This window comes from Canis aureus, chromosome 6 (genome assembly GCF_053574225.1).
Source record: "Canis aureus isolate CA01 chromosome 6, VMU_Caureus_v.1.0, whole genome shotgun sequence".
Taxonomy (NCBI): domain Eukaryota; kingdom Metazoa; phylum Chordata; class Mammalia; order Carnivora; family Canidae; genus Canis; species Canis aureus.
Window position 1 is genome coordinate 80,466,021 of NC_135616.1, and position 27,774 is coordinate 80,493,794.

Consider the following 27,774-nt stretch of genomic DNA (forward strand, 5'->3'; position numbering starts at 1 on the left):
GACCCTGGCCCCCAGTGCTCCGAGGTGCAGACCGCCCTGGGCCCGTCCCCCTCACAGGGCGGGCTCAAAGCGCCATCCCCTGGGAGCTTCTCAGGAATGCAAGTTCTCAGGCCCGACCTGGGCCCGCTGAAGCAGGAACGGAGTGGGGGTGGTGACCGGCCCCAGGGTTGACCCCTCGGGGGACCCTGGTCCAGTCAGGAGCGAGCAGCATGGCCCAGAGTCTGGAGGCCAGCAACAGCCAAAGAGGCCATGTTCCCCAAGCTTGACCCCAGGACCCGGAAAGGGCGGGAGGGCCGTCGGCCTCCCAGGGCTGCCCAGAGGTTGGGGGCAGAGGCAGGCCTAGAACCTGGGCGTCCCTGGCCTGGCCGTTGTCCTGTCCACGCTTGAGCGGTCTTGGCTCCGAGACAGCCTGCAAAGCAGCCGCCATGCCCCACCCCCGGGCCCCTGGGGGTGCACCTACCCACGGGGGGTGGGGGGGCACACTTCATGTCCCTCCGGCGAGTCTCTGGGCCGTTGTAACAAAGCTCCACAGACCAGGTGCTTGAGACCAGGGAAATGTGTTGTCTCCCGGCTCCGGAGGCTGGAAGGCCGCGGTCACGGCAGGGGTGGGGTCATGGCCACTAACCCGCGGGTGGGAGCACTGGGGCCGGCTCTCTTCTGGGGCTCCTTCCAGGATCTGGCCATGCTGTCCTGCACACGGCTTTCTCTCTGTGGACGTGTCCAAATGTCCCCCCCTTTTCTTAAAAAAAAAAAAAAAAGACGCAGAGAGAGAGGCAGAGACCCAGGCAGAGGGAGAAGCAGGCTCCATGCGGGGAGCCCGACGCGGGACTCGATCCCAGGACCCAGGGTCACGCCCTGGGCCGGAGACAGATGCTCCACCACTGAGCCCCCGGGTGTTCCCGAGTTCCTTCTTTGCAGGAGGACGCAGGTCACACTGGAGTAGCGGTGGGGCCCTCCCAGGTAAGGCCACATTCGAAGGTCGGGACTGCAGCGGAGGGTCGTGGAGGGGGCACCGTCCAGCTGGAGGGCCTGTCGTGCACTCTTGGCCCTCGGTCCCCAGCCAGGCCCACGATGCAAGGGTGAGCCACCGCCGTGTCCCGCAGGGGCCTGGAGGAGAGGGCGGGCGGGCTGCACTCCCAGGAGAAGCCCTGGAGGAGCCGCCGCCTGTCGCTCACGTAGATTTGGGTCTGGCTGCTGCCTGGGTGGCTGGGAGGTGGGACACATTGGGCCGGGCCCCCATGAGTGGCCCCTCTGACCCACCTAGAAGCTTCTGGGAGCCCGGCTGTGAGCGGGCAGGGGCGGAGCGGGGTCCAGGGGCGCTCTGGGCGGCGGTGCCAGGGCGACAGGAAGCCTGGACTGAGCAGCGGGGACAGAGTGTCCTCCGAAGGCCTTGGTTGGGGGGAAGGGAGGGCATCGAGGAGGACACAGCTGGTTATGGCAGGAGGAGCTGGGGACCGCGACGGGGCACCCAGAGCAGGGTGCGGGGCCCCTTCCACCCACGGGGTGACGCTGACCGCGGCCCCGCTGTCCACACGGTGGACGCTGCCCCGGCCCGGCCCGGGGGTAGGTCAGCCTTTGCCGGCTGGCTGGTGGGCGAGGGGACAGACGCCCAGAACGGGACAGGTCACCCTGCGGGCCGGGGGCCGAGAGGACCTGGTGCCCACTTCCCGCCATGGTCCCCACCGCAGGCCTCCCAGAGGCAGAGGCTGCGGCTGCTCACACTCCACGCAGGAGGCCACTGAGGTCACGGGAAAGCAGGTGTGGAGGTGGGGGACCCGTGGACACCCCACCGCATGTGTGACCCCACGGACATCCCACCCTGCGTGTGAGTGTGTGACCCTGTGGACACCTCACCCCACGTTCCCTCCTCTCTGCCTCCCTTCTGTGGCCTTGTCCACGGAGGCACGTGGCTGGGTCTGCCGGCTCACCCACGAGGGGTGTCGCACCTGAGGGGTCTGTGGGGGGCGCCTCTTCCCAGCCGGCAGTGGGTCCCCGCGCCCCCTGCTGCTCCTGGGAGGCAGGGCCCAGGGCTCCGTGGCCAGGTCTGCGCCCCCGGGTCTTCCCCCGCCCGGGAGGAACAAGCCCCCCAACACGGCAAGTAAGGGGCGGGGGCGACAGGTGCTCGGCGCGGCCCGCCCCCACCCCTCCCCAGGCGCCCTCCTGCCCGCAGACCCGGGTGGCCGCCCCACATGCCAGGACCTGTGGCTGCTGGGGCTTGGGGGGACCCCGGGAACCCCCACACACCCGCTGCTCCCCGACACCAAGCCTCGTCCTCTCTGGCCACGGGAGCGAAGTGGGCTCTGCTGCTTTAGAGGAAGGGGCGCTGGCAGCCGGGACCCCGGTTCTCCCAATGCTAGCGCGGCTCTCAAATAAATAATCTTTTAAGAAACTAAAAAATAAAGTAAAACCCAGAAGCCGGATCCCAGCCTCCCCGCCGACTCCAGGCTCAGGCACTTGGTCCGAGCGCTGCCCGTGGACGGGCCACGGGGCGCAGTGGCTCCAGCCCCCCACCCCGCCCGGGCCCTGCTCGCAGCTGCCGCGACCTCTAGGGAACCGGTTGGGATCTGAGCAGCCCCTCGTGTCTTGGGGCCGCAGTTGCGGGCGGACGGGGTCTGTCCGGGCTGCTCCCACCAGCCGGGGCACCCCCCGCGGCAGACACCCCCAACCGTCCTGCGACAGGACCCCATGTTGGGAATCGTCGCTTCCACAGGCTTCCCCGGCTGCCGGCCACCGAAGGCCTGACACGGGAGGCCGCGGCCCCCTCGGACCGTGGCACACAGCAGGCCGCGGGAATTCCTCGCGAACCGAGGGCGCAGCCGGGCTCGCAGCTCAGAGCCGTTCCTGGCGCCGCCGCCTCCATCTCAGGCCTGGGCTGCGGGTCCTCGGCCACCTGGCGGGCCCACCCGTGCCTCTGGGGCCTCCGCTCGCCGTCGCGCCCGGGCAGCCTGGCCCTCTCCCCACGCACCCACCCCGCCCCCCGGGCTCCTGCGCCAAGGCCTCCGGGACGGAGCAGCCGGGAGCCTGTGTCCCCCGGGGGCACCACGCACACTTGTCGCCCGTGAGCTTCAGAGAAGAGGGAAGACGGGCGGGCAGCAGGCGGGTCCCGCGGGAGGCTCCATCATGGACCCCCAAGGCCGAGGACCCGGACGCCCTGGGGGCTGGGAGCTGCGGTTGCAGGGAGGGGTCGGGTCAGCAGTCGCCCCCAGGACCTGCCTCTCGCCTCTGAACTCGCAGGAACTGCACGAACACATCCCAAGGAAACCGTCACGGCCTGGGCTCCGCAGCAGGAGGCTCATCCCAGCTCTGGGAGACGTGGGGAGCAGCATGAACTAGGCCTTGCTCAAAAAGTGCCCGGGCGGGGGTGGGGGGGGTGGGGGGCGAGGCCTCCACACTGAAGCCTGGGGGCAGGGAGGATTTCTAAGATGGGCTGGCACCGTGGAGACGCTCTAACCCTCCCTGTCCTTGGGTCCTGCCCCTTAATGTCCTGGGCCCCCAGCAGGATAACCTCCCTCCTCTCCAGGGGCCCCGCAGAGCCCACTTCCCAGCGGGCGCCTGGGTCACTTAGGAACGGCAGGGGGTGGTGCCCACAGGTAATGCCTCCTTAGGGTCCACCGTCCAAGAGCGTGCTCGGGGACATGCTCGGGGACGCGCTTTACTTGCAGACCTCAACTCCCAAGGCAACCACCTCTCTGCTTCTCCATCATTTCCCCACCGAGGACCCCAGTTTGGAAGGAACCCAGGCTGGACTCTCCCTGGGGACCCAGGGACGCAGCTCCACTAGAGCTCGGTGGTGGCTGTTGGGAGGGGAGTGGAGTCCAGACACAGGCTTAACAAAAAGATTCTTTCGAAAATACGCACAAAAAAGGGACAGGAAGTGAGAAAAGAGGACGTGCCTCACCCCTGCTGCGGTTGGGGCCAGGAGAGAACGCAGTGGCAGGTTCACCCCAATGCCTCACCTGGCCTGCTCCGCCCCCCCTCAGCCCTCAGGTACCCCGGCACGGGACAGGCTCGGGGTTGGGTGTGTGGTGGCCCGGAAGGAGGGTCCCTACCTCGAGGGCCGAGCCCTCAGAGGCAGAACTGCTACTGTGTGAACGGCTGCAGCAGGCAAGGGCAGGAGCAGGGGGGGAAGGGGGGAAGGGGGGAAGGGGGGAAGGGGGGAAGGGGGGAAGGGGGGAAGGGGGGAAGGGGGGAAGGGGGGAAGGGGGGAAGGGTAAGGGGGAGGGAAAGGGAAGGGTAAGGGGGAGGGAAAGGGAAGGGTAAGGGGGAGGGAAAGGGAAGGGTAAGGGGGAGGGAAAGGGAAGGGTAAGGGGGAGGGAAAGGGAAGGGTAAGGGGGAGGGAAAGGGAAGGGTAAGGGGGAGGGAAAGGGAAGGGTAAGGGGGAGGGAAAGGGAAGGGGGAGGGAAGGGAAGGCCCGCTCCCGGGTCGGCATGAAGACACGCACGTGGCCCAGGTCTCCAGATGGCGCTGGGCTTTTCTGGCTCCTTCCCCTTCCTACTGTGCCTTCAGCCCACCTCTGCCCCGAGCCCTGACGTCCGGAGGACCCGCGGGGAGACACCCGTTAGCGGCCGGGACGGGCCACTCGTGCAGGGGCGCAGTCCCCGAAGCTTCCCTGAAGGGGCCGAGGTCTGTGGATGCAGCGCTCGGATGGAAACGCCTCCCGGGTCCACCCGGCAAGGCTCATGGATTGGGAACCGGTTCCTAGGTCAATACCCAGAAGCCCGGCCCCGGACCCAGAGCAAGGCCACGCTGGCGACGCATCCAGGAGGGCCCAGGGCTCGCCGGGCCTGAGGACGAAGCAGGCACACGTCCCGAGCTACAGGTAGTCCCGAGCTACAGGTAGAACCGAGCAACCGAGGCAGGTGGAGTGAGGCCCGGAGCACAGGCTGCCCTCCGGGTCGGGGGTCCCACGGGGCGTGGCCTTCCTCGGGCCCAGGGGCTTCTCCTGTCACCCCTGCACCTGGGCCGCGCAGGCTCCTCAGCTGCCCCGAGGCCACAAGCAGCCGGCTCCCAGACCCACGGGGCCTTTCTCATCAGGGACCCATTAAAAATAAAAAAACAAACTTTTCTTTTGCCTCAAAGGCTCACAGGCACTTTCAACATTATCTCAGACGTTCACGGCCCCGCCGAAGACCCGTGTCCCGGGAGCTGGGCATCCACGCGGCAGCGGGCGGCCCCACCCCGATGGGCCTGGCGCACAGACCTCTGCCTGCCCAGGGGCAGCCAATGGTACGACCCCTCCCAGGGCTGGCCCTTCCCTGGTCTTCCCCGGCCGGCTGGGGACCTGGGGACTGGGGGACACGCCACGCAGCCCGAGCCCCGGCCGGCAGTCAGGGGCCTTGATGGCGGGGACAGCGCCGCCGACCCCTGCCGGCAGCCGCCCTGCCCTACGACTAGGGGGACACGGAAGTCGCCGCTCCGAGGCCTGCGCCCGGCCACACCGCACGTCACGAGAGCCCCACGTCATCTAGACATTGACTGTATTTGTGGGGCTTAGCGAAACAGAACAGGGAGCCTGACCAACGGGCAGGTGCCAGGAGCCCTAGAACTCCTTGTTCTCGTCCTCACTGTCCACCGACTCCGCTCCCATTTCTTCATAATCCTTCTCCAGGGCAGCCAGGTCCTCTCGGGCCTCCAGGAACTCTCCTTCCTCCATGCCCTCGCCCACGTACCAGTGCACAAACGCCCGCTTGGCGTACATCAGGTCAAACTTGTGGTTAAGGCGGGCCCAGGCCTCGGCGATGGCGGTGGTGTTGCTCAGCATGCAGACTGCCTGCTGCACCTTGGCCAGGTCGCCCCCGGGCACCACGGTGGGCGGCTGGTAGTTGATGCCAACCTGAGAGGAAATAGCGGGTGGCGTAAGACCCTGGTTCCGCGTTGCTGGGAGGGGGTCTGTAGGAGTCCCACACCCGAGACACGGCCGGGCCCCGGGTGGGGCGTCCACCAGTCGGTAAGAGGCGCGGGGGTGACAGACATGGGTGCAGCACCCAAGGAACAGACAAGTCCAGAACGTGGGACTTTCAGGGCGACTAGACTAGTGCCTTCGAGTCACCGTCAAGAAAAAGGGCGGATGTTATATGTTAAAAGATTTAAGAAATGAGGACCCCTGGGAGGCTCAGCGGTGCAGCGTCTGCCTTCAGCTCAGGGTGTGACCCGGGGTCCCGGGATCGAGTCCCACATCGGGCTCCCTGCATGGAGCCTGCTTCTCCCTCCGCCTGTGTCTCTGCCTCTGCCTCTCTCTCTCTCTCTCTCTCTCTGTGACTATCATAAATAAATAAAATTTTAAAAATAAAAATAAATAAATAAAAAAGGCTTAAGAGGCACATATAATGCCGAGGCTTGGATTAAATCCTGATTTTGAAAACCTGACGTGAAAGGCATCTGTGGAAATTGGGAAAGTTCGGATGCTGCCTGGGTATTTTTAATTTGGAGAACTATTATGAATCTTGTTAGGCACAAAAACGAACTTGTGTGTCATGAAAAGCCGTAGGCCAGTCTAAGTGGGTCAGCAAAGCAAACGTAAAGGAAACCCAGGTGCTGAATCCAGGCAGTAGGCACTCGGGTGTCAGCTGTGCTCAATCTCCCCACTTTCCTGTAGTTTAGAAAACAGTCTAGGGACTATGAAACCTTGTGAAGATCCCCAACGGGATCCAAGCCCCGTCTCCTTAAGCACTGCTCTGCCCCGGACACAGGGAGACCCTCACACTCAGCACTGAAAAACAGAAGGTCGCCTCCGCTCACTGCCCCTAAGGGCTGCGGGCCTACGGAATGCAGGTGCCACGCTTTCCTAATTCGGAGCTGGAGGATCCGCCTCCAGACCTCCCAGCACCTGTCTCTGGTTGAGCTACGGGGCAGCTCCCGAGTCCTAGCAGGTGACGGCTCCCGCTTCACGACCCTGCGTCCCCTCCCATCGTGCTCACAGCTGCACCAGCGTCACCGGGCAGGGAAGCCGCGTTTTCCTAAACGTCACAGCTGCCACCTTTAATCTTTCTAAGCTCACCCTGGAACAACCCATAAAACTTCAAGTAGGCCACATGCCCAGCAGCCTTGAGGATGTGGAGACAGAAGCGAGAGGGGCGTCGAGCAAGCCTTCCCCACGAGTCTTCAAGGAATGGGCCGCGGTCACAGATCCTCCGACCCGTGTCCTGTCCCGTCACTGAATGGTAGGCCCTTCCGTGTCCCCAAAAGCCCTCCCCTGGGAGCAGGGGCCGTGTTAGGCGGCTGCGCCCCCCGCACAGGCTGACACCTGGCCCCCGCCGGAGCAGCCGCCCCGGGGAGCGCCTATCTGCCGGGCGAAGGGACAGGAGACCCGCTCTGCCTTGTATGAGCCGAGCTTGTTGAGAACAAAGCTGCTGGCTGCCTGGTTCTCCCCATTACCAGCACCCCTGCCCTGCCTGCAGCTCCTGGGACACTCCCCTGGGCGGGCACACAGCCCTGCACCTCCCACCCCCACCTCACTCCCAACTTGCCTTGAAGCCCGTGGGACACCAGTCCACAAACTGGATGGAGTGCTTGGTCTTGATGGTGGCGATGGCGGCGTTCACGTCCTTGGGCACCACCTCTCCCTGGTAGAGCATGCAGCAGGCCATGTATTTGCCATGGCGAGGGTCGCACTTGACCATGTGGTTGGAGGATTCAAAGCAGGCGTTGGTGATCTCTGCCACTGACAGTTGCTCGTGGTAGGCCTTCTCGGCTGACACAATGGGGGAGTAGGTCACCAGGGGGAAGTGGATGCGGGGGTATGGCACCAGGTTGGTCTGGAACTCCGTGAGGTCCACGTTGAGGGCCCCGTTGAAGCGCAGGGAGGCGGTGATGGAGGACACGATCTGACCGATGAGCTGGTTGACGTTGGTGTAGGTGGGGCGCTCGATGTCCAGGTTGCGGCAGATGTCGTAGATGGCCTCGTTGTCCACCATGAAGGTGCAGTCCGAGTGCTCCAGGGTGGTGTGGGTGGTCAGGATGGAGTTGTAGGGCTCTACGACCGCGGTGGACATTTGCGGAGCGGGGTAGATGGCAAATTCCAGCTTGGACTTCTTGCCGTAGTCCATGGAGAGCCGCTCCATCAGCAGGGAGGTGAAGCCTGAACCGGTGCCACCCCCGAAGCTGTGGAAGATGAGGAAGCCCTGGAGCCCAGTGCACTGGTCTGTCTGGGGCAGGAGGGGACACCGTTAGGATGGAGGGGACGACCCCGGCCCCGGCCCTCTTCTGTCTGCAAAACTACGGGGGCCCTAGGCTAATGGTATTCCCTTCTGCACTTAGGAAAATGCTTTGCAGCACAATTGGTACTTAGGGGTATACGTTTCATCGCACGTACGACGGACGGTGTGGCAGGGTGTTACCTATATTACCAAACTTCTCGATACAGAAACTCCCACCATTCCAGAAAGTTCTCTTATGCTCCTGTGCTTCGCCTCGGTAGAGGTGAGAAGAGAACACCTGCAGGGGTTTGGAGGTCTAGGGGACAGATGACCTCCAGGGGCCCTGCTGGGTGTGTGAAGGGGCATGAGGGGCAGTGGGAGGGGAGGGCAGAGGAGGGTCAGAGCTGGGCCCTCTCCACTCGGTAGCCTGGCCACCTGGCTGCAGGACAGTGGGAGGCAGGGGAGGCGGGGGAGGCAGAGGTGGCATCTTGTCGAGCAGAGATTCCCAGGACTGGAACACAGGGACCCGCGGGGTTAACAAGCGCCCTCGCTCACTTCTGACGTAGCTGGTCCTTGGGCTACAAGAGCATCGGTCTACACCGGACGCCCCGGGAGGGAGGATATAAAAATTCTCCATTGACTTGCGATACATCCATTTATTGGATCCCTATGCCGTCCGCTTGAAACTAGCACTGTGACAAGTCTATCTCAATAAAAATCACTTAAATGAAAAACAAACTTTCTGCAAATTGGTGACAACAGAAACATCCCCCCAAGCAAACTAACACACTCCAACCCTTCGATAAACCTTTTAAGAAAACCCTAAGCCAGGGGGTATGTTGTTCAGCAAGCATCGAATCCCAGTCCCCAAGTCGATGGCAAGTCCTCAGCCTCCGCTGGTGCATGAGCAGCAGAGCGTCTGTCCGGGCGCTCTCTCTAGGGACCAGTGCCAAGGAACTGGCTGCTAGTTGGCCTCATGCCCGCGCTCCGTGCCTCCGGCGAGGGGTGGGGTCAAGTGGGAAGTGGTTACGCTAACCAGTAAGCAGGAGCCTCTCCGGGGCTCTGCCTGGGAGCCGAAGCACAGGCTGCCCCCACCTACTTGCTGGGGCTCAGAGGAGGCTTGGATTGGACAGAGGGACCTGCCAAAGCTGGGAGCCAGCAGGGCGGGGGCCTGGGTCCACACTCACGGCGAACAGGTCCCTCAGGCTCCTCGGCCAGGCCGCACACCCAGGCCCCAGCACCCCCCACCTGCCTCCCGCAAAGCAGAGGAGCCACCAGGGCCCGGGGGGCGTGGGTCACAGCCCAGGCCTGCGGTTTCCCTTTCTTCCACATGTGTCCGGCCTCCCGGCCAGGCAGGAACACCACACACGTGGGATCCTGCAGGTGTCGAGGGCACTGGGTCCACTCACCAGTTTTCGGATTCGCTCCAGCACAAGATCGATGATCTCCTTCCCCACCGTGTAGTGGCCTCGGGCGTAGTTGTTGGCAGCATCTTCCTTGCCAGAGATCAGCTGCTCAGGGTGGAAGAGCTGCCTGTACGTGCCAGTTCTCACCCCATCTTGGGGGGGAAGAGAGAGGGCAAAGGTAAGAGGGGTCTCATCCCCACAGGCCACGGGCGCCAGGACCCATGCTGCCAAGCTGCCCTGGTGCACCTGCAGGAGGGAGCGGGGACGACAGCCTTGCAACGCCCACTTCCAAAGTATAGTTAGTCCTTCCTGGACCCGGGTCAGGGGCTTTAACTGTGCCTTCCCTCACAGCCCCGTCTACCTGGGGAGGAACCAGAGCGCGTCCAGGGGAGTCTGACTTGACTTTTGGCAGGACAAGAACACACACTGATGCAGAAAGCCCAGCCCACAGTGTAATGTCCACAAAACGGTCTCTGGAAAGATGAGGACGGAGCGAGGCATCTGGGGGACTCGGTCGGTTAAGTGTCTGACTTTGGCTTAGGTCACAATCCCGGGGTCCTGGGGCTGAGCCCCTCGTGGGGCTCCCTGCTCCGTGGGGAGTCTGCTTCTCCGTCTCCCTCTGGGGCTCCCCCTGCTTGTGCGCACGTGCTCGCTTTCTCTCAAATGAGTAAAAACTTAAAAAAGAAAAGAAAGATAGATGAGGAGAGGGGTAAAGTTTTCAGGGACAGGAAACTGAGGAGATCCAGATGCAGAAAGGAGGAAGCAGAGAACCGCCTGGGAGCCAGCGACAGCCAGGTCTCTGCGCTCAGTTCCGTAGGCAATGTGATCCTCAAGGGTCTGGGGGGAGGAAAGAGGCAGCTTAAAGTGTCTGTGTTTACGCCCACTCTTTGCTGCGGCCTTCATCCTGGGCCGGGCCCCTCACTCCCACGTCCAGCCGGGTCTGGGCTGCCGTGACCTACCATCCTCTCCGCACACGAAACCCCGGGGAACCCCCGGGAGTCAGAGTCCAGACCAGAGCGGCAGGCTTCAGTGCTGCTCCTGGCAGGGCCTTGCCTGTGTCCCAAGAGCTTCCTCCCTGAGCAGGGCTCCCCGCAGACTATGGGGCTGGCAACAAATACCCTCCCGGCCACTGACCTATGACCGTGGGCTCTAGGTCCACAAAGATGGCCCGGGGCACGTGCTTGCCAGCCCCTGTCTCGCTGAAGAAGGTGTTGAAGGAGTCATTGCCGCTGCCCAGCGCCTTGTCACTGGGCATGGTGCCGTTGGGCTGGATGCTGTGCTCCAGGCAGTAGAGCTCCCAGCAGGTATTGCCCATCTGCACGCCCGCCTGGCCCACGTGGATGGAGATACACTCGTGCTGTTGGGGGAAGCGGAGCCGTGAGGCGGTGTGAATGCAGGAGGGAGCCAGGTGGGGCCAGGAAAGGCCCCGGATGCATCCTTTTATCTTTCCTCCCCGGGCCTGAGGCCTAGCAGTGAGTTACAGGGTCTGAAACCCAGAAGCCTGGGCTCCCTTTCCAGGCCGGCCCGTGCTCTAGGCCAAACGGTGGTTCCCGCTGTCTTCATTCACCGCCTAAAGCCTAGGTGTTCAGGGGCAGGAACCCGGGGAAGCCGCCTGGTGCCTGTGAGCTGGCCAGGGAAGGAGGGGGACTCGGAGCCCTGTGCCCCAGGACAGGCCGGCCAGGGCTCCTGCAGGGCCCCGGGAGCCGCGGTGCCAACGGGGGCGCTGTGTCCCCCACAACCCCGGGGGAGAAGGCCAGGGGCAGGTCTGGGGGCCGACGGAGGCAGCGGCTGCGAGTCGGAGCCAGTGCGAAGGCTCACCCAGAGCGTCCTGCTGGCGGGAGGGCCCGGCGGGGTCGCCCTTGCCCCGCGCAGGGTGGAAGCTCGGCTCGGTGGTCAGGACGTGGGTCCGCACGGCCGGGGTGGGCTGTCCTGGGCCGCTCCCCCCACTCGGCTTCGGCGCCCCCGCCCCGCCCGCGGCCCACAGGGCGGCTCTCCAAGGCTGCAGCGCCCCAGCAGGCCGCCCTCCGCCCCCCGCCCCCCGCCCCCCGCCCCCCGCGCAGCACCCGCGCCCCCCCCCCCGTCGCCCCGTCCCCCCGGGGCGCTCTCCCGCAGCCCCCCTCCCGCCCCCTGGCCCCCGTCCCCCCGGGCGCTCTCCCGCAGCCCCCCTCCCGCCCCCTGGCCCGTCCCCCCCGGGCGCCCTCCCGCAGCCCCCCTCCCGCCCCCTGGCCCGTCCCCCCCGGGCGCCCTCCCGCAGCCCCCCTCCCGCCCCCTGGCCCCCGTCCCCCCGGGCGCTCTCCCGCAGCCCCCCTCCCGCCCCCTGGCCCGTCCCCCCCGGGCGCCCTCCCGCAGCCCCCCTCCCGCCCCCTGGTCCCCGTCCCCCCGGGCGCCCTCCCGCAGCCCCCCTCCCGCCCCCTGGCCCGTCCCCCCCGGGCGCCCTCCCGCAGCCCCCCTCCCGCCCCCTGGCCCGTCCCCCCCGGGCGCCCTCCCGCAGCCCCCCTCCCGCCCCCCGTCGCCCCGTCCCCCCGGGCGCCCTCCCGCAGCCCCCCTCCCGCCCCCTGGCCCGTCCCCCCCGGGCGCCCTCCCGCAGCCCCCCTCCCGCCCCCTGGTCCCCGTCCCCCCCGGGCGCCCTCCCGCAGCCCCCCTCCCGCCCCCTGGTCCCCGTCCCCCCGGGCGCCCTCCCGCAGCCCCCCTCCCGCCCCCTGGCCCGTCCCCCCGGGCGCCCTCCCGCAGCCCCCCTCCCGCCCCCTGGTCCCCGTCCCCCCAGGCGCCCTCCCGCAGCCCCCCTCCCGCCCCCTGGTCCCCGTCCCCCCGGGCGCCCTCCCGCAGCCCCCCTCCCGCCCCCTGGCCCGTCCCCCCAGGCGCCCTCCCGCAGCCCCCCTCCCGCCCCCTGGTCCCCGTCCCCCCGGGCGCCCTCCCGCAGCCCCCCTCCCGCCCCCTGGTCCCCGTCCCCCCAGGCGCCCTCCCGCAGCCCCCCTCCCGCCCCCTGGTCCCCGTCCCCCCCGGGCGCCCTCCCGCAGCCCCCCTCCCGCCCCCTGGCCCGTCCCCCCCGGGGCGCTCTCCCGCGCAGCCCCTACTCCGGGCGCCCCTTCCCTTCCCTCCCCCTCCCCCTCCCCCTGCGCCCCAGACGCTCTCCCGCGCCGGCCCCCGCGGGGACTCCCGGGCCCGCCCCAGGCGCCCCCTCACCATGGCGGCTCCGGGCGAGGTCTGCCGAGGGTCGCCGAGGGTCGCCGACGGCAGACGCGCCCCGAGTCTCCAGCCTCATCACGAAGCCCCGAGCGCCCCCCGGGCGCCGCTTATAAGTCCGCGCCCAGCCGCGGCCGGGCTCCAGCCGGGCTCCCATTGGGCGGCGGCCGTCCGGGGCCCGCCCCCTGCGCGCCCCCATTGGGCCGCGTTCCCCCGAGGCCCGCCCCCCCTCCCCGCCATTGGCCGGGCGCTCGGGAGCGACGCCGCCGCGACCGGTGATTGGCCGGTTTGTAAAGCCGAAGGGAGGGAAAAGCTCGAGCTGCGGTCCTCGGAGGTCGCTCTGCGCTCCTGCCCGGGTGGGAGCTCCGCGGAGGCCGCCGCGTCCCGTGCCCAGGTCTTCCCCGCGTAACGTGGCGGACGTGGCTGGAAAAGCGCAGAAACCTCGGGCGGGGGCGCAGCCCGGAGCCCTGCAGCCGTCGCACGGGGAAGAGGTGCCGCGGCGAGAACCAGGTACCGAGAGCTTCTGGGGCGGCACAGCTGCTGCTCGGCTGGGGGTCGGCGGGCCGGCAGGTGTGGGTGGCGGAGGGCAATGATGGGCAAGTAATTGGAGTTGACCTCCCTTGACGCAACCTCCCGGTCAGGTGAGGTCAGGTAATTGCCGAGGCGCGGGCCCAGGTGCCCGGAGCCCACTGGAGAAGACTTGGAGGGCGAACATGGATGTTATTCTGGAGAGTCTCACAGGAGTCCACGGGCTGTGGGGCCCTCGAGGGTGACCGACAGAGGCGTGACCCATGAGCGGTATTTCAGGGAGGTCATAGATGTTACTTGGTTGTTTGTTTTGTTTTGTTTTTATTTTTTATTTATTTGGTTGGTTGGTTGGTTGGTTTTCCCAGCGGTGGTTTCGTGCGTTTCCGAGCCAAAGGGCACGCGCACTGTCCCTCCTCCACAGTTTCTGAGCTATCTGTGGTTTTACTTATAAATACGTAAGCGAAACAAATGGGCCAGTTTCCTGGTTTGGGAGGGTTAATTGGCCTTTGGTTCTATCAAATGACTGGACACCCCACAGTGATGACCTTATTCCTTCAGCACATTCCAGAGGAATCCAAAGCATCTGTAATCTCCTGCTCTCACGTCCCACTGGGAAGGTGCCTGAACCCTAATTATGCCAGCCTGGCCTGGAGATTTGAATCGTTGCTTTAGGAAAATCTGCAGCTGTAATGACTTCCTGTTGCCACAACCCAGGAAGACTCAAAGTTCGTGTCACCTGCACCTGTTTTTCCACAAGACTCTAGACGTGTCGTTCAAAAGTATCCTGAAATATTTTTCAGACTGCGTCGTGGTCTAGGTGGCTTGGTGGTGTGAATCCAGGGTGCAAAGGTTAACTTCAAACTCTGGAGAGTGTCCTTTGATCTCAACACTTGTGTTTTATGAGGCTGCAGCTGTGAAGCGGTGCTCTCCAGGCAAGGGATAAGGTGAGCGTGCGTGTGAACATTCAAATAAGTACTTTAAAAACTGAGTACAACGCGGAGACCTGGTTGTTCCTGGTCTGTCACTGCCCCAAGCAAAACTTCCCAAATGTTACCTCCTCCTGAACATGGGCAAGTCTGATTAAAACGAAGCCATCTGGCCGTAAACTCAACACCATCCTCTCCTCCTTGCCAGGTCCTGTCCGGCGTTTCAGCACCGGCTATTGGTGTCTGGCAGCTAAAAATGTCCTTCGGTCTCTTTATTGGACAGAGTGAGTGGGCCCTACCCAAGTAGACCTGTGTTTGCGACAGTGACCCTCAGTGTTGTCTGTGGAAGTGACACACACCAACCTCTCGACAGTGTGCTTCTTCACAGCGCACACATTACAGTTCTCTTATAAGGTGTTTGGATTCCTATTACCTAGGTGGCTGCAGCGTTTACATTCTTTTTCTACTCTCCACCGTTTTTTTCCTCTGCGTCACTCCACCAACCCCGACCGTAGTGCCACTGTAGACATGCCGTTTCCCACGGTTCTTCAGGAGTTTAAGGTGTTACAAAGTTCGGAGGCAAAGGCCTCTAGGTTTCTGCATCCTTTCCCTACAGGCACTCTCTCCCTATCGTGCCTGCCACGTGGAACCAGATGACCCGGAATTCATAGGACAACCACACTCCGACTCGGGGAGGGAGGAGCAAAGAAGATGGAGACTTTGTGGGAACAAGAATATCCTGTTCATCCAGCAGTGAAGCGTCAAGGGAGACAGGGAGACACAGGGCCGTGCCTGGGCTACTCGTTCTTGAGCCAGTGCCAGTACTGGAGAGGGACCACCGGGTTTTCAAATGACTGATTTATTTTCAAATATTTTATTTATTTATTCATGAGAGACAGAGAGAGAGAGAGGCAGAGACACAGGCAGAGGGAGAAGCAAGCTCCATGCAGGGAGCCCAGTGCAGGACTCGATCCCAGGACCCCAGGGTCATACCCTGAGCCAAAGGCAGACGCTCCCCCGCTGAGCCCCCTGGATGCCCCAGGACTTGTTTTTGACATCCAAAATTAGAACCATTATTGTAATACTTTGCTGTGGGTACACACAGTTTTGTGTCACAGGCTACAAATTACACATCATACATAACATTGTTTCCATACAAGGCTACATGAATTCAAAGTTTCAATAGTTTTGTTTGTTTGTTTTTTTTTTAGTTTCAATAGATTTGAAGTGAATTTGGTGGACATTTCCCTCACCTGGCCTTAAATTCTAACATTTAGACATATTTAGACATATTCTGGGAATTTAATTCTTCAAACACAAGAACACCTTGGTCACAATTGAAAGGTTGGCACTACTGAAGCTAACACCTTTATTTTCTTACCCTATGGACTTAGACAGGGTCATGACCACACAGATGTGCCGTGCGATCTTGTACCACATCTGCTTTCATTGTCTTTATCAAGAAGTATTGGGGAAAAAAAGTGTAGTACCTAATTTTTTTGAAAGTTTTATTTAAATTTGACTAATTAACATATAACATATATTCTTGGTCCCTACCCTTATGGAATTTATCTTCCTTAGAGGGAAGCAGAGACAAGGTTTAATTATTAAATGTGTATAGATGTAGGAGGTAATAGAAAAGAAGTGCCATCCAATTCTGAAGGGAAGAACTAATGTTTAGGAAAGTGGGTGTGGAGGCGCTTGGCTGGCTCAGTTGATTGAGTCAACTCCTGATCTTGGGGTTGTAAGTTCAAGCCCCATGTTGGGTGTAGAGATAACTTAAAAGTTAAAAAAAAAAAAATCTTTTTTTTTTTTTTTTTTTTTTAAAGATTTAAAAAACTGAGAGGCACCTGGGTGGCTCAGCAGTTGAGTATCTATCTGCCTTTGGCTCAAGGAGTGACCCCGGGGTCCTGGGATCGAGTCCCACGTGGGTTTCCCCACAGGGAGCCTGCTTCTCCATCTGCCTGTGTCTCTGCCTCCCTCCCTGTCTCTCATGAATAAAATCTTAAAAGATCTAAAAAATTGATTTGAGACAAGGAGAGCGAGAGAGGGAGAACGCACAAGAGTGGGGAGGGGCCTAGGGAGAGGGAGAAGTCGACTCCTTAATGAGCAGGGACCCCCTGGGATCATCACGGGAACTGAAGACAGGCGCTTAACCTACTGAGCCACCCAGGTGTCCCCAAAATAAAAAGTCTTTTTTTTTTTTTAAAGATTTTATTTATTCATGAGAGAGAGAGAGAGAGAGAGAGGAAGGAAGAAGCAGGCTCCATGCAGGGAGCCCGATGTGGGACTCGATCCCGGGTCTCCAGGATCACGCCCTGGGCTGAAGGCAGCACTAAACCGCTGAACCACCAGGGCTGCCCCTAAAAAGTCTTAAAAAAGGAAAATGGGAGTTGTGTAGGATCATTAGTTACATTCTCTCAAAATCTTGTTATGAAAATACAGCATATATGCAGAAAAGTGCACAAAAGACGTACAGCTTAATAATATGTTACAGAGCCACTATCCAGATAAGAAAACAGCAGTTCCAGCATTGCAGGAACCCTCCTTGTGCTCCCTCCAAATCATCACCCCCGCTTTTGTCATAAATCAAGGTGTGACATGCATGGGTCTGTTTGTCCATTCTTGTGACAATGTCCATCCAACAGAGAAACTCTGCCTCTTGTGTTCCTCCATGGCTGTCCTGGCTAGCCCGGTCCTCTGCACTCCCATAGAACTCATACAATCAGTTTGATGAATTTCATGAAATGTTTTTTTTTCACCAGGATTTTATTAAATTTATACATCAGTTTGTGGAGAAAAGTCGACTCTTTACAAAATTAGTCAGGATTTGGCAACCTTTTTTTTCTTAAAGGACCAGTTAATCAATATTTTAGGCTTTGCAGGGTAAGAGGTAAAATTGGGAGATACTACATAAGAACTTCTGTAACCATTTCAAAAGGTAGAAACCATTCTTAGGTCACAGGCTCCTGAATCTCAATAAATCAGATGCTAGCCTGAGTGGATTTGGCCTCTGGGCTGTAGTTTTCTGGCCCTATAAATGTGTTTCCTTTGAATTGCTCTCAGGAATGTATAAGGTTTTGTGTTTTAGTCTTGCAAATAAGTGAGAATTATTCCTAGCTCCCAGTTCTCTAGTTCTCTCTTCAGCTATGCATCATCTGCTGTCAAAAACTTCCACTGAATTCTTAATTTTGGTTATTGGATATTTTTTTTTAACTCTAGGATTCATATTTTTTTCACATGTCCAGGTATCTGTTCAAATTCCCAAAACTTGCTTATTTCCTTGAACAGAGTAAGGAATTATCTTATAGTCTGTATTTGATTGCTCCACTATCTGTGGCTTCTACGGGCCTCTTTCCATGGCCTCTTGTTTCACTGGTTTTTTTCTTTCTTTTTTTTTTAAGACTTTATTTATTCATGAGACACACAGAGAGAGGCAGAGACACAGGCAGAGGAGAAGCAGGCTCCATGCAGGGAACCCGACGTGGGACTCAATCCCAGGACCCCAGGGTCATGCCCTGGCCAGAGGCAAACCCTCAGCCACTGAGCCACCCAGGGGGTCCTCACTGGTTTTAATATCCTGTCTCATATGCCTGATTTCATTTTGTCACATTCAGAATATGGTATTAGCAAAATTATTGTAGAAACAAGTCAAAATTAAATTTTCCTCCAGAGAGCATTCTTACTTGCTTATGCCAAGGGTTTGGGAAACTACCACTTTGGGATCGACTTAATCTAATTTCAAGGACTCACATTGTTGGAAGCCAAGCTGCAGTCCCCTCAGCCTATTTCCTACTTCTGGCTCACCCCTATTCTTGGGGTGCAGGGGACTGAGGGCCTCACCCCCATGTGAGAAGCATTTACCTGGTCTACCACTCTTTGACAGGCCCAGACCCCTACTTCTGGAAGGCTGTCCCAATCACCCGCCAGCCCCTGCACTGCCCCCTTTGACATCTGGCAAATGCTCCCAATAGAAGAGCAGCCCGTAACACAAAGCCCACTTTTTGGGGCCTCTGTCTTCTCAGTGCTCCTGGTCCAGGAGCACTTCAAACACACGTTAGCTCACCAATGCCTGTCCGGCCTTTCTGGCTGCTTTCAGTGGGATGGTCAGTTCGAACGACCTCTCCACCATCGTCAGGAATAGAAGTTCTCAGTGGTTACACATCACAGTTACTGGAGTAGGCTCACACGTGGCGTAGTAACAATATGTAAAATGTCAGTACACCACTGTCTTTGTGTTAAAAAAAGAATTTTGTAGGAAAAATTAGGCCTAGGAAAAATCAATTGCTCTCCCTAACAGGACCCGCAAGTTCCTCTACTCATGGGCTGCGTCCGCCTACCTGTGACAAAGCAGATAATGGTTTCACAAGTCTCTGCAGAGAGCCCATTATGCATAAGGGGAACAAAGAGGTGACATTCTCATTTTATAGCAAACACTGAGTGATTAACTTACGAGTTGACAGGAGGGTTGGGTCTCCATTCTCCTCTGCTTTTTCTGATTGCATATTCTTCCCAAGGACATAGAGGAATCTAATTTCTACTGTTTACACGCCTTTATTTCTTTCAAATTAAACTGCAAAGGCAAGAATAACAACTTGGTATTTTTGGCTACTGGGGCAACAATGTTTGGCAATTCTGTAAAAAAACCAAAAATACAAATGACCAACAAGTATATAAAAATTTCATTAAACATAAAATAAATGCAAATTAAAACAATGAGATACTTTTTCTATAAAGTGGCAAAATATTTTAATGACAATAAATACCCAGTGTTAGGAAGGTTTCAGAGAAATCAGTGCTCTTTTATACTGCTGAAGGACGGTGAATTAGCACAGCTGTTTCTGAAGAGTATGTGTCAAGAAAGCAAATCCATGAAAACGTGCATACCCTACAATTCTACTTCTAGTAATGTAGAAAATAGTTAAGAATTTGTATCCAGATTTAACTATAAAGTTGCACGTTACATCACATCGTTTATAAGAGACTGGAGACAATCTAATAGTAGATTGTTTAAGTAAATTATAGTACAGAAATACAAGGGTGTCCATAGATGGTTATCTGTTAACATGGGAAGTCAGGATTTTGTCAAATGGAAAAAGCAAGTTATAAAAGAGCACAATCTGATCTCTTATCTGTTTTTAAAAACCATACATTTTTCTATATACATATAGAAAAAACACTAAGAAGGGTATATACCACACTACCATAGGCAATCTCCGGATGGTGGAAATGAGTGATTATTTTTGTGATTAAAAAAGGAAAGAAAAGTCAAAAAGTCTAATCTAAAAAAAATGCTTTCCGTAGGTTTTGGCTTGTGATAGAAGGGGCTACATGCCCCAGAGGCATCTACTTGGTTTTGTTCCTTCTGACCTGAGTGGATAATTCTCACAGTTGTTTTACTACAAATGCCATAATCATAGACATTTGACTTTGTCTAGGGAACAGTTCTCTCATTTTCAACTACAGCTCACTGAAGCGATGACTGCGGAAGGAAGCCACCTTCCTTGGTAGGTTGATTGCAAAGCCCAAGGCCCACAATTTACCTGGGGAGTCCTCAGAAAAGTTCTGGAGAGAAAGAAGGCAGGAGCAAGCAGAAAACAGACACAGAAGGATGGGCTGTAGCTTGTAAGGGTTCTGTTTAGTCCTTATATCAATTCTATGTTCTCCTCAATCTTAGAGGTAGGACTTCTGGGAGGACACTCAACACCTAGCCATAGAGATTCCTTTTAAGACACTGAGTCACTTCAGAAGAAAAATGACAGAACAAGTGATAATCATATTGAAGGGCTGACAAATTTGCTAACATCAAACTGAGTAACCCCACAGCTACAGAAGATAGTGGCATTTGGGCAGAAATTTGTGTTCTGGATTGGTCCAGGGATTCTAGCTGAACCAAAACTCTGAGGACCATTCTTAGTGGGCTCAGTAAATAGTGACGCTATCCAGCAGAGAAGTCTTTCCTAGGAAGAGGAAGAGTTACTTGCCCAGATACGACAAACCTGCAAAGTCATGGATAATGTGGCAAAGGATAATGTGGGCATCCTCCACCCTGATTTGAAGCCAGGGCTGAGTTTTCCTTGGCGTGGCTGCCAGACAGGGTTGAAAATCTGATTCTCAATGTATAGGCTATAATGTAAAGAGAAACCACATCAAGATTTGAAGGGTGGAAGGGGATACAGTCATCTTCACCATAAAAAGTCACTATCAACCCAGAGGGTCGGCTCTCAAACGTGACGTTACAGATGTGTCCAAAGTAATGTGTTTCCTATTAGCAGTTTAAATACTGAAGTCTGTAAATGCTATACTTTTAAAAAGAATAAACTACTGTAGATAAAGCTAGCCATCCAACAAAGTCACTTGTATGCTTTCTTGAGTGAGAGAAGGTGGGGTTTGAACTGTGAGCACGAGCATCATCTGCTCTGTGTCATCGTGGCTGACTGAACACTGCTCTCACAGAGCAAGAAACAAGGGAGTCCAGGGTCGGAGAGCCCAGGCAGGATGTCAGGGATGGGGGCAGATTTGTGAAAGTGTTCCAGTGTCCTGCCACTGGGAGAAAAGGGAGAGGAGGAGATGCTGGGATGCAACGTGAGCTGGGAAAGAGGCACCCGCTTGAGGCTTTAGGGACACGGGATCAGCCCTATGCATGTTCAACCGGACGTGCTGATACTCATCATTTACATTAGTACAGAGAAGGGGCAGCAGCACAGTTACACCAGGTTAAATGCCAGTTCTTGAGGGGAGCAGCTTTTATAGCTGGTGGTGGAGCCGAGTCCCCCTCCCCTCAGTTACTCATGGGAAACCCGTTCCAAGGCCACATAGAAACTGTTCTTGTCATCCAGGCAATGCCAGCCAATCGGTCCGATTTCACAGTCTGCGCACACCAGAAACTTGATGTTGCCCACGTCCTTGGTGAAGCCCACATTCTCGAAGATGAACATGTCGTCAACCAGCCAGTGTTCCTGGAGGAGATCGCCATCAGGATTGCTGCCGTCAGCCAGAGCTGGCTTCTTTCTCATGGAGGGAAGGAAAAGCTGCAGTGGAAGAGAATACGAAGAATACAGACGCTGACTGGCCCACTTGCATCATCGTCCCCATCCTGCCTACACTTCACATTCCCTGGCAGTTTCCTGGACTGAAAACCAAATGAGGAGCCCTGTCATCACGTTAGAGACGAGGATGCTGGGCGGCTCTTCTGTTGCCTCTGGTCTGCGCCCTGATCCTTAAGAGACATAAGTGACATGCTCTGGTCATGTGGCTCCAACGCCTGATCCTGATCTCCCTGGAGGTCATTCTGCTATAGCCACACAGGGTGAGTGTGCTCTGCGCCCTCAGATCGTGGCAAGACTGGCTCCTTCATGATATTCTGCTCAAATATAACCTCTTCAGGAGGTCTTCTCTGACCAAACAATCTGAATTAGCTTCCTATACTGTCCATTGTATTTTTTATTTTTATTATTTATTTTTAAAAAGAATATTTATTTGAGAGAGAGAACAAGTAGGCGGAGTGGCAGGCAGAGGCAGAGCGAGAAGCAGGCTCTGAGCAGAGAGCCTGATGTGGGACTCGATCCCAGGACCCCAGGTTCATGACCTGAACCGAAGGGGCTCAACTGACTGAGCCACCCAGGTGCCCGTATTTTATTTTTTGAAATGGCTTTACTGGGGTGTAATTGACACATATACTGTACATATTTAAAGTGTACAATGTGATATACTTTGGCCCATGTAAATACTGATAAATCATTACCAGCAAGATAACACATTCATTACCCCCAAAATTTCCTTATGCCACTACCTCTTTTATTTCTTACTTATTCTCTGAAATTATTTATTGGCTTAGCTATTTACCATGGGTCTCCCTCCACTAGAACGCAAGCCGCAGGAAAGCAAGGAGCTTACCTTTCCTGTTCATTACTATAACCCCAGTGCCTAGAATAATAACTGACATGGAGCAAGAACTCAAATACTTATAAAAAGAATAAACAGAGGAAATCTGGCTTTGTTCTATTCTATCAGTGTTGTGTATATGCTGGACTTATCTTACAAAAAGAGTATTGAGGGATCCCTGGGTGGCACAGCGGTTTGGCGCCTGCCTTTGGTCCAGGGCGTGATCCTGGAGACCCAGCATCGAGTCCCATGTTGGGCTCCGGGTGCATGGAGCCTGCTTCTCCCTCTGCCTATGTCTCTGCCTCTCTCTCTCTGTGTGACTATCATAAATAAAAATTAAAAAAAAAATTAAAATAAAAAAAAAAGAGCATTGAAAAGGAAAATCTAGTTCTAGAATTTGGAATATCATCCCAAGGATCCTCCTACCCACTAATCAACATGACTTCCTGATCATTAGGAGAAAGCCATTTCTTCCCTATGGTTAGTTTACACACCTTCCGCTGCCCCAGAGTATGAGAGGATACAATGCCAGCAAAGCTCATTACCCCTCTGCTCCTTGTCATTATGGCTGCTGCCAATAAATTTATTTTCCACCCCATAGTACATCTCTACTGCATCCCCAAACTCTAATACAATAGGATGCCCCCAGTGTGGTTGTCTGGCATTAGCAAGCAGAATAAAAGCAAAAAACTTTCTTTTTAATTAAAACACAAACAAACAAAAAAACCACTGGACGTTAATTAGTTCAAAAGAGGCAAATGCTTTGATAGAGATGAGCAAGCCTCTTCCTGAATGCTACAGTTAGGGTATCACAAAGCTGCTAGTGTGCATTAAACACGCTGGGCCGTCGTGTGGCTATCCCTGATAGAGGAGGGAGCACTGATCCAGAACATCTCTGCTCCCCATCTTCCAACCACGTGGCCTGCTAAAACAGGTATCTGTGTACCACTCTACACTGTAAGATCACCTGAGGACATCAAAAAATAGGACAGTCCCTCCTCCTGTTATATGGTCATTCCAGTCACCCTTTTCTTTTTTTTTTTTTAACCTCATCTAATGTTTTTAAGGAGTCCCCAGTGCTTTGTTTTACCCTACGTGAAAATGGGAACAGGCAGAGGCAAAGAGGAACCAAAAAACAGGGACCGGGGAGACCTAGGTTCCAGCCTTAGCTGTATCTCTCTGTGGGCCTAAATTCCCCCGAAGGTGTTTCTGGCCTAGTCTGTAGGTGTGAAATCAACATCTTTACTACAGGTAAGGTGAGTGAAACATTAAGGGGAGAAAAACCAAAGACTTTTTAAACATTAGCCTTTAAATGTCCAACAAAGGAGCCCCAGCTTCCCTCCCACAGTTAGTTTGCTTGTTTTTTTAATGATGCAAAACACCACCTCTGCAGTCTCTTTTGAGTAGTGATTTGAGAGAAATACTATTAACTGATCATTCAAGGGTTCTCAACATTCTCATTTTTATTTAAATCCTATCAGATCCATAAGACTAGACCTACATTTAGGCACATTGTGTGTGTGTGTATTTGTATGCATCTCAACCCTGTCTCTGCAGTGCCCAGGGCTATTGCAGGGTCAGCTTTGGGGATGTAACATTTGGAATACAATTAGGCTTTCTAGATAGACCACTGGGGTGGAAACCAAGAAATTACTACCTCATTGGGGGCTGCTAACTCAGAGGGCCGGGGCCAGAGTTGCCAGTTACATCCCTGACTGGGTGGGCTAAATGCTTAGGACCTCAGCCACTACTCTAATCCTGGACCATCTCCTCAGAGAGACGTAGAATACGCCAACTCCGGGAGATGGTCAGGGGAACTCCTTTTGCTCTCTCAAGAAAGAGGCAGCTGAGTAGCTCAGTTGGTTGAGCACCTGCCTTCAGCTCGGGTCATGATCCTGGGGTCCCGGGATGGAGCCCCGCATCTGGCTCCTTGCTCAGTAGGCAGTCTGCTTGTCCCTCTCTGCCCCTGCTTGTATGCTCTCAAATAAATAAAATATTTGAAACGGAAAAAAAAAAAAAACTGTTAACTGTCCTTTTAAAAATATTTTCTCTTGGGGCATCTGGGTGGCTGGGATGGAGCCCCGTGTCGGGCTCCCTGCTGGGGAGGGGGTGCTTCTCCTTGTCCTGCTCCCCCTGCTTGTTTGCATGCTCTTGTTGTCAAATAAATAAATAAAATCTTTAAAAATTTTCTTTGTAAAAATCCATTCTTATGGTAGAAAACTTGGCAAGCAGGCTACAATATAGATGAAAATAAAAACTGTTACAGTACAGAGTAAATTTTTGGTATCTTTTTTTTTGTAATTTCCTCCCTTCTGTGAGTATTCGTGGTGGTTTTTTGTGACCAACCATATATACATAGCATAAAACCGTTCTTCAAAAAGATTGATTTACTTCAGAGAGAGAGAAAGAGCAGGGGGTGGGGCAGAGGGAGAAAGAGAATCCCTAAGCAGGTTCGCTGCCCAAATCAAGAGTGGGATGCTCAAGCAACTGAGCCACCGAGGTGCCCCTAAAACTTACCATTTAAGTCATTTTTAAGTGTGCAGTTTAGTGGCATTAAATACATATACTCTGTTAAGCAACTACCACCACCACGCATCGCTAGAATTTCTTCATCTTCCCAAAATGGCACTCTGTACCCATTAAATACTAACTCCTCATTTTCCAGTCCATGCAAACCACCATTCTGCTCTGTCCCTATGACTTTGGAATTTGACTACCCTCGGTACCTCATGAGTGGGATCATACAATATTTGTCTTTTTTGTGACTAGCTTATTTTACTTAGCATAATGTCCTGATTTTTAAATTGTTTAATCAGTCTTAAAATTTTATGGAGGTAACTGTGGGTTCACGTGCAGTGAAGAATATAAAGACATATGTACTAATTATTTCTATATCAAGACACAATACAGAGATGCCACATACCCTGTGTTTGGTGACACAGTTTTCCCTGATGGTATTATTCTGCAAAACCGGAGCATAGTCTCATAACCAGGACATCGACACTGATTTTATTCAGAGTGCCCTGTTTCTGTGTGATGCGTACACACTTCGGTCAGTTTTACCCCAAGGAAGTTCATGTATCCACCACCACAGTCAAGACCCTGAGCAGCTCCACCACCAGGAGAGCCCCTCCTGTCACTTTTATTTATTTTTTTTTAATTTTTATTTTATTTTATTTTTATTTTTTTCCTCCTGTCACTTTTAAAACCACACTTCCCAGAACCCTCAGCCCCCAGTTCCCAACCCTGGCAGTCACTCATCGACTCTCCATTTCTAGAACTCAAAAATGTCACAGAAATGGAATCATACGGTATGTATTATTTTGGGCCTGGCTTTTTTTTTTTTTTAATTTATTTATTTATGATAGTCAGAGAGAGAGAGAGAGGCAGAGACACAGGCAGAGGGAGAAGCAGGCTCCATGCACCGGGAGCCCGATGTGGGATTCAATCCCACCTCCAGGATCGCGCCCTGGGCCAAAGGCAGGCGCTAAACCACTGCGCCACCCAGGGATCCCTGGGCCTGGCTTTTTTCACGCGGCACAATTCTCTGGAGAGTCACCCAAGCTGTATAATATGTCAGTGGTTCATTCCATCGCCGTTCATCCAACCAAATGGCTACAGCAGTTTGTTTGACATCCCCTGCTAAAGGACACCCGGCAGTTTCCAGTTTGGGCCAATATGAAAATCGGTGCAATGAACATTTATGTACAAGGTTTTGTGTAAACCTGTTTTCACTCCCCTGGGGCAAAGGTCCTGAGGTGCACTGGCTGGGATGCAGAGAAGTACATGCTCCGCCTCGGGAGACACTGCTGTTGGGTGTGCCCTCGGGGCCTCTGCTGCCCTGTCTCACCAAACACTGCTCTCTTCTGAGTTCATCTTCCACTGCCCACTCCTGCCACGCTTCTCCCCCCTCCAAAAACTGTAAAAAACAAATTACTCTTTTCTAACCTCATCTGTCTTTCCTACATTCTCAACCTTTGGTGAGTGTTTCCCTTTTCTCTTTGTCTTCATGGAAATATGGCTCCTTGGTGCTGCCCATTGTCTGACACTCCGCCTACTTTGGGATCTTCAGGATGGGGAGTGGGAACTGGTGCTCTCCTTGCTCCCAATTACTCCTACACCCTCACATGCATGTTGGCTCCTCTACGGATCCTGGCATGTGGTGACTGACCCCTCGTGATCATGTGAGGTGGCCTGGTCACTGCCCTGTCCACCGCCGATGGGCACCTGGCTCAGCGTCCTTACTGGTCCCGTGTCCTAGCCCCATGCGTGGGCTTCTACCCTCCAAGGGGGTGGGTCCTCCCCAGAGCTCCCTGGCCTCCTCTACTGCAATCACCTTAACTCCACCTGGCTGCATTACTTGCCAGTTTTATTACATCCTGGCTTTCTGGCCACTTTGAACTTTTCAGTTCTGAACTGAAAGAAAGATAGGCCATACTTCTCCTTCACCTGCTAACTATGAAATATCACACCGCCGTTCCCTCCATCTCCATTCAGCTTCGTCATAATTTCCTGTCACAAACCTTAGATTTCAAGAAGTTCCGAGTTCAAGGGTATGAGAGGCCGGTTACAGGATTCACGAAGAACACGTGCTGCAGCACGGTGACACACTAATCCGTTCCATCCATGCTGACCCATTCTCTACACTGGGCTCCGGTTCACTGATTTATTTAAATCTAAATATCTATTAAGTTCTTACTTATGTGCACAGTCTCAAGGTAGGATAGAGGGGCGGGCAGGATACACGATCTCACAGGCTAGTGGTGTAACAGCGCATCCTGGGCGCGGGCGCTCGGGGTGGGGCGTCGGCCTCGGGCCCAGGCGTGACCCCGCGGTCCCGGGATCGAGTCCGCACCGGCTCCCCGCGGGGAGCCGCTTCCCCCTCCACCTGGGTCTCTGCCTCTCTCATGAATAAGTAAAGTCTAAAAACAACACTAAAGGCGTCGTGAGAGGGGCTGGGATTGTGGGCGGGAGTGAGCTCTGCGCCGTCAGGCCCTGCTGCCCGAGCCTCGTGCTGCTGACGCCGGGAGGGAGACTTGCGGGCCGAGGGGCCTCGCGGGCTGGCGTCGCCTTCGCAGGTGCCGGGGCCTGAGCGCGCCCCCGAGGCCCTCCCCGGCCCCTCCCCCGAGGCCTCCCCGCGAAGGCCGAGCGGCGGGGCGCACGCGGCGGGGTCACACCTCGGTCACGCCTCACCAAGATAAAGAGCCGTTTCCCACTGTCCGCTCCGGGGAGGCGGCAGCCATGAGGGAGATGCAAGCGCGAGGAGAAGCGTCCGTCGGGGCGACTCCGGGCCTGAGGCGCGGCCCCCACCCGCCGGCGGACCCCGGAAGCCCGGCTGAGGCGCAGGGCACGGGGGTCACCGGGTCGCGGCCTCGGGGCGCCCTACCTGCCGGCGGGAGAAGAGCGCGGCCCCGGGCTGCAGCACCCGGGAGCCGCAGCGCTGGCACAGCACCGCCTTCCGGTTTCGGCCCTCGGCGGACACCAGGTCGCTGAGCGGCTCGGCCGGTTCCATCGCCGCCTCCGCCGCCGCGTCCGGGGCCCGACCGCGCAGGCGCTGTCTCCGCGGCCTCTGCGCAGGCGCGGCCTCCGGGGCGGGGCGGGGCGGGGCGGGGCGGGGCGGGGCCACCCCCCTGCGCAGGCGTCCGCGTCCTGCTCCGCCGCCTCTTGCGCAAGCGCCGCGCTCAGCGCCCGGCCGGGGCTCGCCGGCTTTGT

At 56.3% G+C, this 27,774-nt stretch overlaps 2 protein-coding genes and 1 long non-coding RNA gene across 4 annotated transcripts; 1 reads left to right on the forward strand and 2 right to left on the reverse strand.

Moving 5' to 3' along the window:
- Positions 1 to 5,460: 5,460 nt before the first annotated feature.
- LOC144316526 (tubulin alpha chain-like) lies at positions 5,461 to 18,770 on the reverse strand. Of its 2 annotated transcripts, XM_077902526.1 has the most exons (5): positions 12,725 to 12,866; positions 10,676 to 10,898; positions 9,545 to 9,693; positions 7,467 to 8,144; positions 5,461 to 5,833 (listed from the first exon to the last, which is right to left on the reverse strand). In XM_077902526.1, the coding sequence occupies exons 1-5, from the start codon at positions 12,725 to 12,727 to the stop codon at positions 5,540 to 5,542; spliced, it is 1,347 nt and encodes a 448-aa protein (XP_077758652.1). In that variant the 5' UTR covers positions 12,728 to 12,866; the 3' UTR covers positions 5,461 to 5,539. The 2 variants fall into 2 exon arrangements, with proteins under 2 accessions (XP_077758652.1, XP_077758653.1); XM_077902527.1 differs by lacking the exons at positions 10,676 to 10,898; positions 12,725 to 12,866 and adding an exon at positions 18,632 to 18,770.
- On the forward strand, positions 13,032 to 22,427 carry LOC144316528 (uncharacterized). The gene is made up of 2 exons (XR_013382487.1): positions 13,032 to 13,234; positions 13,811 to 22,427. It is a non-coding gene; the product is annotated as an uncharacterized LOC144316528 (long non-coding RNA).
- Positions 17,558 to 27,641, reverse strand: RABIF (RAB interacting factor). Its single transcript, XM_077902528.1, has 2 exons — positions 27,449 to 27,641; positions 17,558 to 21,209 (listed from the first exon to the last, which is right to left on the reverse strand). Exons 1-2 carry the CDS (start codon positions 27,572 to 27,574, stop codon positions 20,964 to 20,966), a joined length of 372 nt encoding a protein of 123 aa, XP_077758654.1. The 5' UTR covers positions 27,575 to 27,641; the 3' UTR covers positions 17,558 to 20,963.
- Positions 27,642 to 27,774: the final 133 nt, after the last annotated feature.